We start from the raw sequence: 16136 nt of genomic DNA on the forward strand, positions 1-16136 counted from the left end.
ATTTACCTTTACACAGAAGCACTCTTCGTTCGATTGACGAAGAAATTACATCACGGGAATAAAAAAGATTAACTCAAATAACTCCCCCCTGGAAGTCTACAGCAGAGGGAAAAAATTAAACCAATTACATGAGCTAGGAATCAAGACATCTGTTCAAGTCCTGCCTTTGCTCTGTGACAAGGAAATTCGCTTCCTTATTCTGTGCCTTTGTTGACATCTGTGGAATGAGAATATTCTTCTCTCTCACCCTCTCGCTGTCTTATCTATTTAGGGAAGAAATTCTCAAGCCTGAATCATTTCTTACAATGCATCTGTGCAGCACTGAGAATAAGGCAATTGTTGTCTTTGTTGCACTGTTGTCACTGCAGATCAGTGTGGTCTGCAGAAAGCACACCCAGGCAAGAACAACCCTTGCTTAGTTGAATTTAATTAGGGACTCTTCGGCAAAAGTGAATAAATGCTTGCTTTGTTTTCATTTGATGCTACCTCACTCTATTTTTACCAAAAGCAACTTTAATGGGGGTTTATAGAGCCAGTAAGAATGGGGTACTTTGCTTTATTAACCTTATGCAAATTCAGAACTGCCTACAAAATGAATACATACATGGAACTTAAGAAGTATCATGGTCTTGTTTAATGGGACAGTCCTACAGAGGTTTCTCCCTGGTGGAGCAAGACAGCACCCACTGGCTCTGGTGTGCCAGGTCACACTGACAGGTAGCTGGTAAGCACAGGCAGGTTCAAAGCTAAAACAAGTTTGTCTGATAATAGTGGTATGGGCCATGAAGGAAAATAAAAGCCTAAGAATTTAAGTTTTAAACAAATAGGAAACTCTGCATGGGTTGCAAAGAATACAAGTTTGCTCAAACAGGAGCAATGGCAGGTGAATGAATGATCAGAGACAAATCCAGCAGCATAACAATCGCAAGTACAATCAGCTCTAGCTTATCTTTCTTACTCAAAGATGGAACTGGTTAAAACCACACCATTCCTTGGCTAACCTGTGCTTGAGAAAGTCCACAAATGCTTCCCCGGGCAATTTATTCCTGGGCTTCACCATCCTTACACTTGGAAAGTTTTTCCTAATGTCTGCACTAATCTCTACTGCAATTTAAACTCATTATGCCTTGCCCCAGTCCCAGCGGACATGGAGAACAGTTTATTCCCTTCCACTTTGCAGGTAATCACAGGAGGCTCTGAAGACCTATTACATCCCCCATGTTGCTATCATGCATTAGCACATTCGTATGTGTTATTCATGCTATAGGAAAATGTATTATATTGCCAAAACTACCCTAATCAAGCCTTACGAATTAAGGCACACTTCACAGACTGCCTTGAGCATATTAGTTATAAGAATATCCGGGCAAGTCCTGTGTTTGACTTCTCATTTCTAAATTCTACATATCTGAATGTATTACAAAGTATCGTTTAAATACTATTGTGAACAAAGAAGCCTCACACATTTCAGAGCAAATGTCACCTTGCTGGAGGACTAGAAGTTGTATCAGTTGCATATTGACTAAAAATTACTAGCGTTGTGGTTATGATTATACTAAACAACATAAAAGCAGCTAATGGTGTAATCACCAGAACAGATGTCTGCTAGTCAAAAGAAATGGGTTCTGCTCCAGACCACTAATACCAATCACTGATGGCGGACGTGTCATTTAGGCCAACATTTGCAAGAGCACCCAACAGCAGAGAAACACCCAGCTTTTGGGCAGCTATCTTAACCGATGCACCAGCTGAATTACTGCTGAACTTCGTGACTGTATGACTGTAACTACAGTTTTCATGGCAGTAAAAAACTACTGGACACCTACAGAAGTGAGAGACAGTTAAAGAAGATGGAGCTAGCAACACCTACACAGCTTTGGAAAGGTCATTCTCAACAGCATCACTTAAGTCTCTGTGTTTGGGGCTGGCAGCTCAGAGGTGGGACTGGTTTTGCTTTGGAAAACACCTATCTAAAGGACACCCTTTTTAAAATATATAACTTTAACAGCACAAAACATCACACCCGAGATACAGCAAAGCTCCAGACCCATACGTAGTAACTATATACTGATTATCTTAAAGTACCAGCCAACAGCAAGAAGGACATTTACCAGCAGGCTTTTGGAACAGTCAGGGCACAGATGCCACTTGATTTCTAATACCACAGTGTTATGAGGCTCTTGTGAGAGACAACTAGGGGTATTTTTCCCTGCAAGCAGTCAACTGTGATTGATGACTCTATTAGAGTGACAGCTATGACTCCATGTTTTCTGTATGGCCCTCAAAACCATCCAAAGAGCAATGACTTAAGAAGGTTTTTTAGATCTCAATTCCTCTGATCAAGAGTCAGTATACCTTCTTTGTTCAGCTGCTTGTTATATAGGTCAGAAAAGGCTTGCTTCATGACTTCTCCAGCTTACGAACCTCTGCCTTGACCCATGTTTCTAGAAGAAAGCTAATAAAAGATTAATCTTGTAAAGGAAATTATCTGTATTCTAACTGCATATACTCATACCTAACATAGGGACACAGCTGTAGCTCTGACCAACATGCCTCCTCCATTATGCCCAGTTGTCTCATTCATCCTCTACAGACTTGTTTCAAGCATTTACATAAAACACCAACACACCACAAGGAACTTCCCTATCATTTTTAAGCTAAGTACATCAAGTATTAACAGTTGTTTTGCCCCCAATACTTACCAATGACAAGTTGCACAGGTGGCATCAGGTCCAGCTTATGTTGTCTATTTTGTTAACCAAATTATTTGGAATTCCCCCAATTCCTTGTTTCCGTGGATGCTGTCTAGCTCTTATTTCACTTTGTTCCCCACAGTTCTACTCCTTTACGTCCCCACTATATCTTCTCTTCATTTCACATTTCTCCACATCATCACTAAGCACCTTTTTCATTTGTCCCAACCTGTTTCTGCCTTCCCACATTCTTCAGATCCATCCTCACTTCAGGTCTCTCTTCTCCACAAGCAAGGTCACTATTGTGTTTCCAAGTAACAGCAATTTATTTGTGGGCACAATCCTGTATTTTGTAATATTACACACTAAGCTGTGAGGAGATGGAGAAACAACAGATACTTTGTATGTTTGCTCTGCAAATATATATATATATTTATATCCATACACACTGTGGTATGAAATCCTGGAACACTTGACAGCATACTTAACATGAAGTCTGCTGTTTCAGCCTACAGTTATCCCCCAAACTAGGGATTTAAGCTTACAACCTTTTTTGCTACTCATTCTTGCAGAAACCTTTGGATCCCATTGTTAAGCCCCAGACCCTCTGTATCAGTGCATTCCTCAAATAAACAAACATAATAAGAAAAATAAACACCAGGGTGTCATCACTTCCTAAGCCGACAAATACAATTCAAACTTTGCCCAACATCAGAGTCATGTACCCTCAATACAAAGAGGTCGATCAAAACTAGAAGAAATAGGGTGCTGCACATCAGTCAGAAGACAGGCTGCGACTGTAGTGAGGATATTATTCATATTTGATTCAGGAAGACCTTTGCTTTTTTCAAACCTATCAAAACCAGTTTATATTGTCAAAGAATCCATACCTAGCACATGCCAAACTATAACACATTCCACATACAACTCATTTACTATGTCTACCTCGTAACAGCTCCAGGTTGTTGGCTTTCTGCACAGAGCCCAGCTCCCTCTCCATCACCACCTTCTCTGTAACGATTGGTTACTATTCCTGTTGTCAGCAAGTTTGTTTTCTTAAAGGTAATGAAGTCCTCCCACTGGCTACACAGGCACTGATAACTCAGAGAAGTTGGAAGTATGAATCCAATCACCACTCCAAAATACTTACACCTTAATCATCTTTGGTAAGTCTCACAGGAGCTTTCTTCTGTCCCTCCTTACTATTCACTGCAAAGCGAACACATAATGAAGTACTTCCCTAACACCTGATACAAGCTACTATTAAGAGAGCAGTCTGTTCTACAGAGTTGGAGGAAATGGCTTTTATTGGTGGTACTGATCAGAAGGCATTTACCTTCATTTCCACAAACCAGTCAGGAATCTGCACACTGAATATACTCTTTTAGCAAAGGATGGATTTGCAGGTTTAGCCTCTTGATCAGATCTACTTTCCCGTTTAGAAAAGACCAAATACAGTGTCCAAGTTGTTCTGCTAATACTACTTTCCTGAGAAATTCTTAATTTCTCCAAGTTGAAGTATCTTCTCACACCCCACTCCAAAATCCTCAAGAAGCTGACACACAACTTTGACAACAGATTATACTTCTTACCAGCTGGCAGTAAGGCAAGCAGGGCATTCAGAGAAACAGTGGATTTTCATGAGGTTTTATGGCCAGAATGACATTTCCACTCCAGGCAAACTCCTCTTTTCTATCTTTCCACTTGTGTTACTCCATAAACCTTGGCTACCAGGTCAGATCTGCATACTTGGAACAGACCACTCAGCTGCAGGCCGAAATTCTGTGTTTGCTCCCCTCTACCCTCAGCTCTTCCCAAGCATCATTAACTTTAGGCTTTTATGCAGTATATAAAAAACACAGAGAACCAAAGCACTACATATTCAAGTTCTTTCCTCCAGGAAGAATTAATGATTCTCCAGTAACGATGAACAAGCCCACCTAGTACAACCTTAGGCTTTCACAGCCCTGTGAGAAGATTGCCTGGAGACTCAGCATCCCTGTGTGATGAAGAAATTCCTAGTTCACCTCACTGGAAAAAGATAAAAGGCTGAGAAATTTTCCATCATGAAAACCTAGAACTCAAGAATTCTTGCAACTTTGGTCTGCTCTTAACACTTCTTTCACAAGCAGTAAAGGTTGTTACACAAAGTCTCTGTTTTCCAAAAAACTATGGATATTTATTGAACAGTTAGGAGATCACTGGAAGTTTTCATAATTAAAAAAAACAAAATGTGTTTTTATAAAGGTTGCCTGCAGGACTGAACTAATGTGGCCATAGCAGATAAAACAGTTTCACTAACATTGTAAAAAAAGTAATGACAGATTAAGACATGCTACAAATATCTCCAAGTTAAAAACAGCATCAGTACGAAGACTGTTCTTCTCACTTCTATTGTTTTAGTTTAGTCTTGTTAGAAGCAGGTGGGCACCTCTTGTAGAGAAGTAGTATCTCCAGAAGTCGAAGCAGACCTCTAAGTAGACCTGAAACAAATAAACTGTATTTCAGCAGGTGATATTTAGAGTAATAGTAAGTAGTAAGACGTTCAACATTATATAAAAGTAGACTTGCATAGAAAGACTGCTTTCACTTTTATCAAGATACTACAGATAGTAATTTACTGATCAAAAAGCTGGTTTTGACAAGTTTTCTTCACATAATGTGGCATCATTTTAATGCATTTAAGAATGCATTGTGCAGAAATGCTGATTCAAATTAATAAGCAAAAAGATCACTCTGAAATAACTATTAGTCTTCTGTCCTAAGTAACTTATGTTTAGAACCAGAGATGTAACATTAATAAGGTACCGTAACATTAAAGTCTACACATCATTCTTAGTGCCCCAAGGCTGGCACAAGCAACTTGTACATGTCAGAAAAGCATATAAACCTTGTTAATGTTTTCAGAAATTCATTTAAAGATAGAAACAGGTCCAAAAAGATGCCTGTCTAAATGCATTGCAATTACGTTACAATTATTTTCCAAATACACAGATATGCTCTGTCTTTTCTCAGCTCATTACTGACTCAAACAATTTGCCCTTCTGGGATCAATTGTTTGCTAATAAATAATTGCTTACAGTCCCAAAATGATATTAAGGAGTATTCTTATTAGTTTTCCTTCTACAGCCTAATAAGATTCAAAACTAGCTGATTCCCAAGAGTCTAACCTTAACCTTGCTGTATTTAACAGCCCAGGAAATGATGAACCATCTGCTGCAGAAAATAATGGAGGGCCAAGAGGAAATATTGTTTAATTGTAGATTAACCTCCTCCTTCATTCTGCCCATCTCCACAGGGCAGAATGAAGCATCTACAGAATTAGCAACCATAACTAGCAATGAACAAAAATAACTGAAAGCAGCTCTCACTACTACAAGCAGCAGTGAGTATTCTTTTACCACCTTTTTTAAACCCTCCTAAATGTAATAAGTGCAATCTGATTTTAAAAATAAAAGTGAATTACCAGCTTTGGATTATTTTTTATTACTTGTGGAAGACCCAGAAATAAATCCTGAATTAATTCTGGTTTATTTTTCCACCAGTATCAAGATCAGTGTAAAACAAACATCTCCTAAGTGAGAAACAGTGGATTTATTCTTCTGCAATTTCCACCTCACATCTCCACAGCCATAAAATGGCTGCTCCGAAGCTACATACTTTAAGGGAGGAAGGCAAGGCCTTGAGGTTTTAAACTCAAGAACTTTTATCATATGCCTATTTGTGTAGCCATTTAGATACTAAATAATGGAGACAACCAGATAAAGTGTAAGACGGTTTGAGTAGTAGCAATTAAAAGAAAAAGCAGTTGACAAACCACACTGAATTTGAAAATAAAACCTGCTCCTGTGCTAGCATAATTAAGAGTAGTGCAATTCTGCACCGTCAGGGCAATTTTTCCATGTAACATTCATGCCAAAGCAAGCTCCACAGAAATCTTTTACCCCCATCAATCACTTTGCCCCATTTTGACAGCAACAATGATAGAGAAGTGTGTTATCAGAGGGTTACAGCAAACTCCATTAAAAGGGAACTGAAAAAGCTTCTCCTTGATTTTACACAGCCTTTCTAGAACAATATCTAGATTCACTTCTAACTGTGAGAGCTAGGTGCATGCTCGGTGCGTAAAGATCCCATTAATTCTAAGTTTTAAATCTCCAAACAGAGTGACATTTACTCAAATAAATTATTCTTGAATTCTTCCCTTAATTCTTGCAGCAATGAGCTAGCAATAACTCCACAGCTTCATATAATAGCACCTATTCAAAAAGGATAAGAGTTTGACATTCTTCTCCTGCTAAACAACTAGGCACAATTTTATCCATCAGCCGTCTATCAACCTACGGATATTGAAAGCTTGGGCGAACAAGATAAAAATCAAAACTAACCCTACTGTCAAGCTGCACTATCTCCTGGCATCAATAATGCTATTCATGAATTTAGGAAAATTAATAAATCTTGGGATGAATGCTCAGAAAGTCTCAAATACAGGTGAAGCATACTCACTTTGGTTTTGTTTCTGCATCTGTCACTTGGCGAATATAGATACCATCTTCAGGATGTTCAATGTCATCCATTTCATACATATATGAAGAAGCTATTGCAAGGGTAGTTCCATCATTGCTGAAGGCAAGCGATGCGATGCTTGTGGGATACCGATGGAACTGACACAGACGCTTTTTATTAAAGGGATCCCAAATATTTACAAATCCATCGGAGCCTCCTGAAATTTAAGTTTTTAAGAACGGTTAATTAGAGCTGGGAAAATGGCAACACTGAAAAGACACAGCAAAAATAAAAGACGGGAAAGAAAACTACCTGAATTACTTTGTCAGTAAAAACACAGGGTTATACAGAGTTGCATAATTCAGCAAAGAGCACAAGTATTTCTCAAAATCTCTGCTAAAGCCATTGACTCTCAAAGCATCAAATCTTTTAAAAACCCTGCTCACTGCCAGAAACACAATTTAAATGCTTAGAAAGGAAAGACACAGAGAATCCTGGAATGGTTTGAGTTGGAAGGGACCTTAAAGCTCATCCAGCTCCAACCCCTGCCACGGGCAGGGACCCCTTCCACTGGAGCAGCTTGCTCCAAGCCCCTGTGTCCAACCTGGCCTTGAACACTGCCAGGGATGGGGCAGCCACAGCTTCTCTGGGCACCCTGTGCCAGGGCCTCAGCACCCTCACAGGGAAGATCTCATCTGAGTCTTCCCTCTGTCAGTTATATGAAGTAAAGGCTAATCTATTTAAATCAAAACTAAAGGAACTGATACACGTTCCAAAACACTGATTATCTACTTTACCTGTAGCAAATGTGTTGTGGACATTATGGAAAGAAATTGCATTAACTGGATAAATCTGCTCAATGTTGTTTTCCTTCAAACGGTGACATTTGAATGCATATTTCTTCTTCTGAATTTCTGGACTTGGATCCAAGTATTCCACAGCAACACGACCTTCAATAGAACTTAAAACATAACCCTAAAACCAAATTGGATACGCACATGTTAGTAGTTTACAACTGGAAAAGAAATTGCAATCCAATTTATCTTATACCCTTTATTCAATAGATGAAACAAAAAGCCTTAGATTGTGTAGGGCCAGAAACTGTTACCACAAATCAATGGCATCAGCACCATAGTTTTAAGCTGACAGCAAGACCTTTTAATCACCCTTCAGGTCCAAACACAAAGTCGATTTGAGGGGACGAAAATGTTAAAGAGTTAACAACCCTTTGTATTTGCCCACCTATTCCCCAAGGCCTCAATATCTGAAATATGAGAGATCCTCATGGGACTGTTTCCGAATTATATTACATTCAAATTAGTTCAGAGCTTTATACTAGCAACTAAACACTCAAGTTGAAATAGTATTTTCAGTGAAACTTGATTATAAGTGGTGTTCACTTATCCAGTTCATTACAGTCCTGACTTAAGAGCAACCTGAGATGCTTTTATTATAACTTCTGAGTTAAGCCCATAATAGACCTTTTCAGAAATAGGATTGTAATGATATCTAGCTATAGCAAGGTTCTTTAAAATCCATAATACCATACAATCTGGACGATCAGCTTGTTTCACTATAACTAGAGCTGAAAAGGGACAAAGCATTCATGCCAGTTCAGGAACAAGTAACTAAGTCTCACAATTCCTGTACTATCACTATGTACACAGGAAAAATCCCTTTCCAAATTAGTTTGCCAGAAAAAACTAATCTTCCTTCACTTCAGAAATATCACTGATACACTGCGTTAACCTACACAGTATGATCACCTCAACTGTACAACTCCAGGTAATGTATCCCAGGTTTGTGAGTGCATGACAGACTCGGAGTTAAAGGAAAAAGACATAAAAGACATTCATATAATCTGAACCCTGCTCCTGCCTGCTGAAGAACCTGGGGCTACAACACATAAAGGCTGCTGAGCAAACCAATTCTGTTTTCCTCTCTGCTACTGCAACTTTGTGGAGGTTTTGGGGTTTTTTTAACTGCATGTTGGCATTATGATGCATAAAGTTATTCTTAAAAAGGAGACAAAACTGAGGGGAAAAAAAAACCAAAACCTAATATGCTGGTAAGTCAGTGACAAACACTCCTGAACTGCACTATTACAAAGAGTCAACTTCGAAGCCTCAACACTGTTTATTTTCCCCTCCTACAAAACTTCTGAAGACCAGAATTTGTTTCAAAAGAAAGATGGAGAAGAGTTGACAGACAAACCACTATTTCTACTAAAGAATATTCAGAAGTGTGATTACTGCCATGCTCCCCATACCTGCTTATTAGGAAACGCTCTGATACAGCGGGTCTGGTATTTCAGACTTGATTCTCTTCGCTGCTGAACATAACCCATGTTCCTCAAATCCCACACCAGCACTCTCCGACCTGCAGTGCCCACGATTAGCCTATCTCCAGACACAGAAAGCGTGTAGACCTTTAAAAAACAAATTAAAACATTTAACATTAGGCCTGAATATCCATTGTTCTTCCAACAATATAAAATGGCAGCAATATGGAATAACAAAACAGCTACACAATGAAGTCAATAGCTATAGAATTCCTTTTAGCTTTAATTTATAACTCAGTTTTGGGATACACAATCGTAGTGTGCAGCTGGTTAGTGAGAAGACATTGATGTAGCATTTCAACAGCTCACTCTTAATTCTGGACCCTAGCACATAACTGAGACATCAAGCCCAGTGCAGCCCCAATAACAATATATATAATGATTATATATATAGCAATAATAATATGTATATGCAGTTGTATAATTCTAAAATCCAAGCACATTTGTTCAGTTACCAGCCTCCAGATCTCAGCAATGTCTAAATTATCTTCACATATTGTTTCCCTTCTGCTGGTATTACCCATGATCTAAATGCTACATGTGCACAGAAGTATTTGTTAAATTCAAAAGGGACATCAGTAGCATTCAAGTTTTCCTCCAAAATTATTTCAATTGTTAAATGTATTGGATATTTCAAGGCAAGAGGAAAACAGAAGAAATAAGAGGGAAATGCATGGATATTGCAATTCATTTTTGCTTGGTATGCTCGTTTTGTGTTCCCTGCTATCAGTGCATGATCCTGAAGTTTTCCTACAATACCACATCACACATTTTCTTCTCCGAATTATGTGGTTTTCCTTTTTAAAGAAAATACTTCAAGTTGAACTCTATGTTAATAAAGGGAAATAAATTGCCAAAAAAGCATTTAAAAAAAAAAACTCTCAGTGCTTTGTATACTTTGACAAAAGTGAACCTGAAAGCAGCAATATGCTTTGCATCATTAAAAGAGACCACAACTCAGAATTTCAACTCCACTCCAAAAACTGGCTCAGAGGTTCTAACTTTCATGTGTCAAATTTCTCATTAAAATATTCAGCATATAAATTGTTCTGTTTCCAAATATTACTCGGGGTGCTGTTAATCTGGAAACACATTAAAAAAAGGAAAAGGAAAAAAAAGGTTCAGTCAAAACCTCCGTGCTATCAAATTAATTACAAATTGATGATACACAAACAAGACAGAATCCAGCTGCCTATTGCTGGAGAACTGCTAACAAGAGCAAACTGCAAGAATGAGCTTTGAAAAAGTGAGCTAATGCAGCTCAGTACATAGGAAACAAATCCTGGATATACCTCAGAATCAAAAGTGTAAGAGATCTGGTATCCTGCCAAGAGGATTCAATTTACTTTTGGCATTTGCTCGTACAATTTCACTCAAGCACCTGGTTTCACTTTCTGGTTCTCTGACAAAGCCTGGTAAAGCTGTTTGGTTCAGGTAAGTCTGCACTGAAATATTAGATCAAACAACTTTTCACTTGCTATAAACATTTCTGGAGAGATTATTTTTAAGAAGTTAATTTCTAATAAAATCTAAGCATACGGGTGTCTTTGTGTGTGGGTATATGTACATATAGAGACAGAAAAAGCCTTCCTTTACCAATTAGCACTCACTCAGCATGCATTCTCACTCTAAAATGTGATTACTGAACTTCCACCTTCAGATTGAGGTCTTCAGATTGGAAATGTCTTTAATGTTCACACAAGAGTTAATTAAAATTTCTCATGATGCCAACTGCCATGAAAAGGGCAAGAAAACTTTGATCCAACAGCAGTTACACACTAACAAAACAGTTTTTCAAGTCTCCCCTATTACTGATACAATTATTAATAGTTTGTGATCAATTTTTACACGTTTGCATACATGTATAGCAATAAAGGCATAAGGAACATTAAATATCTTAAGTCTTCTTTACAAACTGATGTCACACCTGTACAGTAAGTATTCTTTTTCCACACACACAAGCATAAATCACATGAAACCATTGTCATGCAGCTGGGTAGGTGTACACATTCATCAAAAGCAGTATTAAAACAATGACATAATGAACCTGGCTGAACCAATAAGCAGCTTGATTCACTGGGGCTGTCCATTATATGATATTCTGTCAGCAATTTATCACAGTTCTTTACATGCTACATCCACCTATAAATCAAAACCTAGAAATAATGCAATTACTTTCTTCTGAACAAAGGTCTTGCCAGAAGTAGATTCAGCTATGCTGTAACAAAAGTAAGAGCTATTTAGATGCAATAGGCAACATAATGATGGCTCGTAATTATGACTTGACAGTATGATGTAACAGGGCAAAATGAGATTTATAAAAGGTATAGGCACAAAATCCTGTGTAAAATCATCCAGCAGCCCAGCCTGTGTTTAGGAGCCTATGAAAAGAACAGAAATTACTGTTCTGTAATTCTTCCAGTGACACCAACATAAGCAGCATAAAGATTAACACACCATATAACCATCAGAAATAGCTTAAGACATCACATTTTCCCTTTTTTCTCTTGATCTCCCATTAGCACAGAGGATTTAAGTATTAGGAAGACGTCTGAATTTACAGACACTAGTACAATGACAGGTAAATTACAATAAAAGCAATTCTGTTCAGTCTTTTAATACAAGTGGAAAAAAAACACCACCCAAAATATTATTTCAGGCAACATAAAAAGCCTCCTACTGTATCTCTACACACATGTCAAAGCAATCAGACCTTGTAACTGCCAGGATCTGCTATATCAAAGTCTCAACATTTAAGGAAATCAATGATGCATATTACAATTAAGACAAATGTTAACATCAATGTCACATGCTGGTTTTGTTCAGTTTTCCTTCCTCTAGTTTGTTTTAAATCATAAGCATTTGGTCTACCACAAGCACTAAGAATTAAGCTACACTCTCCTATTGATGAAAGCGCAAAGCCTCAACCTAAAAAAAAAAAAAAAAAAAAAAAATCACAATATGTTCTGAATATCAATATTTTAAAAGGCAACGTTTTCACAGCTTAAAAAGCATTAAACCTATCTTTCAAATTCAATTCAGTTTATGACAGTGCCCAGTATGGTGATGTTGAATCAGGCACTGGATGTATTATTTAATACAGTATCCAGTACATACCTTTTCCGGTTGCGAGAAGGTTCCTGCGTTACAAGGAGTTCTGGGATCCCACAGTTTAACTGTTTGATCCCAGCTTCCAGTCACCATGACATTCACTTCTGGGCAATACTCAACACACCTGATAGGAGCATCATGGGCACCAACAAGGTTTTCTGTAAGAAAACACAATATATTTTAACTTTACTGGCTTACAAACAGTAAGAATGCGTTGAATAAAGAATAAGAAGGACGCACTACTGCAGTATGAATGAACTATTTTCTGACATTCCCATGGGTGTATTTATATGCCAGGAGTCCTTTAAGGATAATTCAGTCTTTGGAAACATAACTTCTGCAAAGATCAGGATTATTAAATTGGAACTGGTCTTCTGAGATTATGAGAGAAAGCTAAGAATTTTAGGCAGCCACAGAGAGATCTTCAGAGGTATAAAGAAGCGCTCAGTATCAAATGGCATTACCACCTTTAACACAACTTAAGCCTGTATGTATGAACATTATGACAAAAGAAAGGAATCAATATTACATATTAATATTAACACAAACACTTCCACAAAGTCATCTACAGCAGAATTCATTTGACCTTTTCATAACATCACTGTGTGTACAACCTTGTTGAGCCATGGCTATTGGCTGGTTCTAGTGATCACTTTTGTCTCAGGCTGAGATTCACTTTTCTCTTTAACACACATACAAACACACAAAATAAACCAGCTCCATATTTTGCACCAATGAGGCATTGGTGCTGTTGCTTTTGAGCAAGATATAGTGTAAGGCCATGATGTCTGACAAAGCAAAAGCTTTATATACATTCTGCCATACATATGAAAGATCATTCTTAAATACATCTAAACCACAAACCTTTGAAAAATAACATGCTAAGCTGTACTTCAGCTTAGCTAATTCCCACTAATTGAGATACAGTAACCTAAGGCAGAGCAGGACGATCATCAGAAATTCAACTCAAGGCATCCTACAACAGACATCTACCAAACTTCCAGGCAAACTGCCAAATGCTTCCATGCTTTTAGGAGGTTGTTATTAGGGTCACCAGTTATTCTGCTAGATAAAGACACATGTGAGGTGAAACTCAGTCAGCATGAGGAGTACACAGCTATTTCCTTCCCTTCCATTTTCACCTTCAAATAAGTAAATAAATACACATGTAAAATACATCAATGAATGTCCATCATGGTGAAAGTTTAAACTCTCAGTTTGGCAGCAACATATTCACGCCTTTTGTTAAATGTGTTATAGAAGAGCCTTCAGGTAGACTGAAGTTCTGCATCTCAGCAATCGGAAAGGGCTGCACAGCAAAGGGGACTGCTGAGCACTGACACTTTAAATCCAGATTTAAGCATCTAGTACTTAAATATCCCTCATCTAAAAAAGTGGAAACATATTCTGTTAAGTAAATAAATATGAAACTTAGGCCAGTTGTTGAGACCATTGAGAGAACTCAAATCTGCTTACCTTGGTCCGTGTTTAAATCATGCATCTTCAGTTGCTGATCTAATCCTCCACTCCAGGCATGGGTAGGATCCTATAAAGCAAAAAAGAGCTCACCTTCTGACATGCATTAAGTTTCCCTGGCTGTAATACATTTAATCTTCCAGGCTCACAACAAAAGACTTGCTTTCAGGAGTTTGGGGAAGATGGGAATTCAGACACAAGGTTAAGATCTGGCCCAGATCTAAACAGGCAGGATACAGAAGCTCTGCAAAATGTTTAAGTAAAGCACTTTGAGCTATATTTTTATTATTTAAAACTAAAAGGCAGTTAAAGGCTACACCAAATTATTTCCATTGTTGTAAAAGCAAAGCACATAATACTTCTCTTTAAACAACTGCCAGCCTAAACCAGTTCCATCTGACTGAAGCATAATCCTCCTAAAACTAATCTAGAAGCCAGATACCATTTGAGAACATGCATATCGATCCACAGCACGACACTATGTGACAAAATATTCAGTGAAAAAAGGACAAAACTGGGACATTTAAATTGATCCTTAAAACATGCAGTAACACAGCAAGTTACTACAGGACATGTCAGAATACAATGAAAAAAAAAAAAAGCTAGTTGAAACCTTCCAGTACACATGTGACACCAAAAAGGCAAAACAAAAAGTGGCACTAATAAACTTGAAGCGTATTTCAAATCCAGTGCATTAAAAATGCAGTAATCGGGTATCTGGTATTTGGGAACATGATGCCATGCTCCCAAACAACCAGTATGAGAAGGTGAAAGAGAAGACTAATGGGCTATGGGCACTTATTGGGAATAATGATTTCCAGCTATACACCACCAGTATGACTCTTCGTAAGAAGCATGCACACAATTCACAAGAGCACTGCAGAAACAGCACAAAGCAGCTCAAAATACTTTTGCCTACCACTTCTACCAGGAGTAAATTACTTGGGTGCCTGTACCCTTCACAGGGAATATCTGTATTTAGGACTAGAACAACATTCATTAAAGAAGAATGGGCAGAAGGTTTTTTTTAAATAAAGAAACAAAACTAGATTTTAGGTGGTATTTCACTATCCCTTTAATTTCAGGCACTGACAATTTCTCAAGTACCTTGGCCACTATAGGTCCATAAAATAATAGTAAATAAAAATCCACCTCCCACACTTACATAAAAAGCACAGTCCAGGACAGCTCCTGTATGCTGATATTTGAGTCTCATGGTGTTGGCAGGAACATCATAGAGCCGGACAGTTGTGTCCCAGGATGAAACAAGCAGAAACTGTGATGTGTTTGGACTAAACTTCACTGATGAAATACCATCATCTGGAGTTTGATTTAGTTTGAACTCGTTTGATCCTGTCATCTGAAGACAATAATGAACAAATACAGTTTTAGTAATAACAAGAACATAATCTAGCAAGTTAGCTTCCTAACTGAGCCATCTTAGAGAGAACTTAGAGCTGAAAAGTTTACCAGCTTTTACACAGAAAAGTTCACAATACCCAGAATTCTGACACACTCAAAAATTCAAGACGCTCATCCCTGTCCAAAACCTCAATAAATTCCTCCTCGCACACTTTTCAAATTTAAATATCAACTATAACGTGGAACAATAATACACTTTTTGTACTGTTATCTCTAAGCTTATATATTTTTACTTACAAATGTATTTTTCCCCACTCTGTGTGTGGCTGTATTTTTATAAGTAAATATCAGTTACTGTAAGTATCAAGAAGTTAACAAAAAAAAAAAGAAAAACAACAAAAACAAACCAAAAGCCACACATGCAGGTAAAAAGGAATGAATCCAATCTGAAAACAAAAAAAAAGAAGTTGATTTGTTCCTGATCTGTTATAACCATCGGACTCGCAAAAAAATGGAACTGGATCATCTTTTAATAGGTCTGGGCTTTCTGCAATTTCCCTATCCTTTGGCTTCCATAAGTGTTGTAAAATATTTGCAATGAAACAGCTCTAAGATTTTTTTTTCCTCTAAAAAAAAAAAAGGAGATC

At 37.8% G+C, this 16136-nt stretch overlaps 1 protein-coding gene across 1 annotated transcript; it reads right to left on the reverse strand.

The window, feature by feature from the left end:
- Positions 1-7195: 7195 nt before the first annotated feature.
- Positions 7196-15521, reverse strand: BUB3 (BUB3 mitotic checkpoint protein). Its single transcript, XM_061458551.1, has 6 exons — positions 15293-15521; positions 14128-14197; positions 12658-12809; positions 9469-9627; positions 7997-8174; positions 7196-7416 (listed from the first exon to the last, which is right to left on the reverse strand). The coding sequence occupies exons 1-6, from the start codon at positions 15485-15487 to the stop codon at positions 7196-7198; spliced, it is 975 nt and encodes a 324-aa protein (XP_061314535.1). The 5' UTR covers positions 15488-15521.
- Positions 15522-16136: the final 615 nt, after the last annotated feature.

Source organism: Pezoporus flaviventris, unplaced genomic scaffold (genome assembly GCF_033815535.1).
Source record: "Pezoporus flaviventris isolate CSIRO_AGI_PZ_B2104156 unplaced genomic scaffold, CSIRO_AGI_Pfla_v1 ptg000029l, whole genome shotgun sequence".
NCBI classification, from domain to species: domain Eukaryota; kingdom Metazoa; phylum Chordata; class Aves; order Psittaciformes; family Psittacidae; genus Pezoporus; species Pezoporus flaviventris.

Bases quoted from the DNA above. Each gene is read 5' to 3' on its own strand.
- BUB3 (XM_061458551.1), bottom strand. From the start codon at position 15,487: ATGACAGGATCAAACGAGTTCAAACTAAATCAAACTCCAGATGATGGT. The intron at 9,628-12,657 runs GTATGTACTGGA...TGTTTTTTAAAG, and splicing joins CCTTCTCGCAACCGGAAAAG to GTCTACACGCTTTCTGTGTC. The intron at 7,417-7,996 runs GTAAAGTAGATA...CTTAAATTTCAG, and splicing joins CCACAACACATTTGCTACAG to GAGGCTCCGATGGATTTGTA.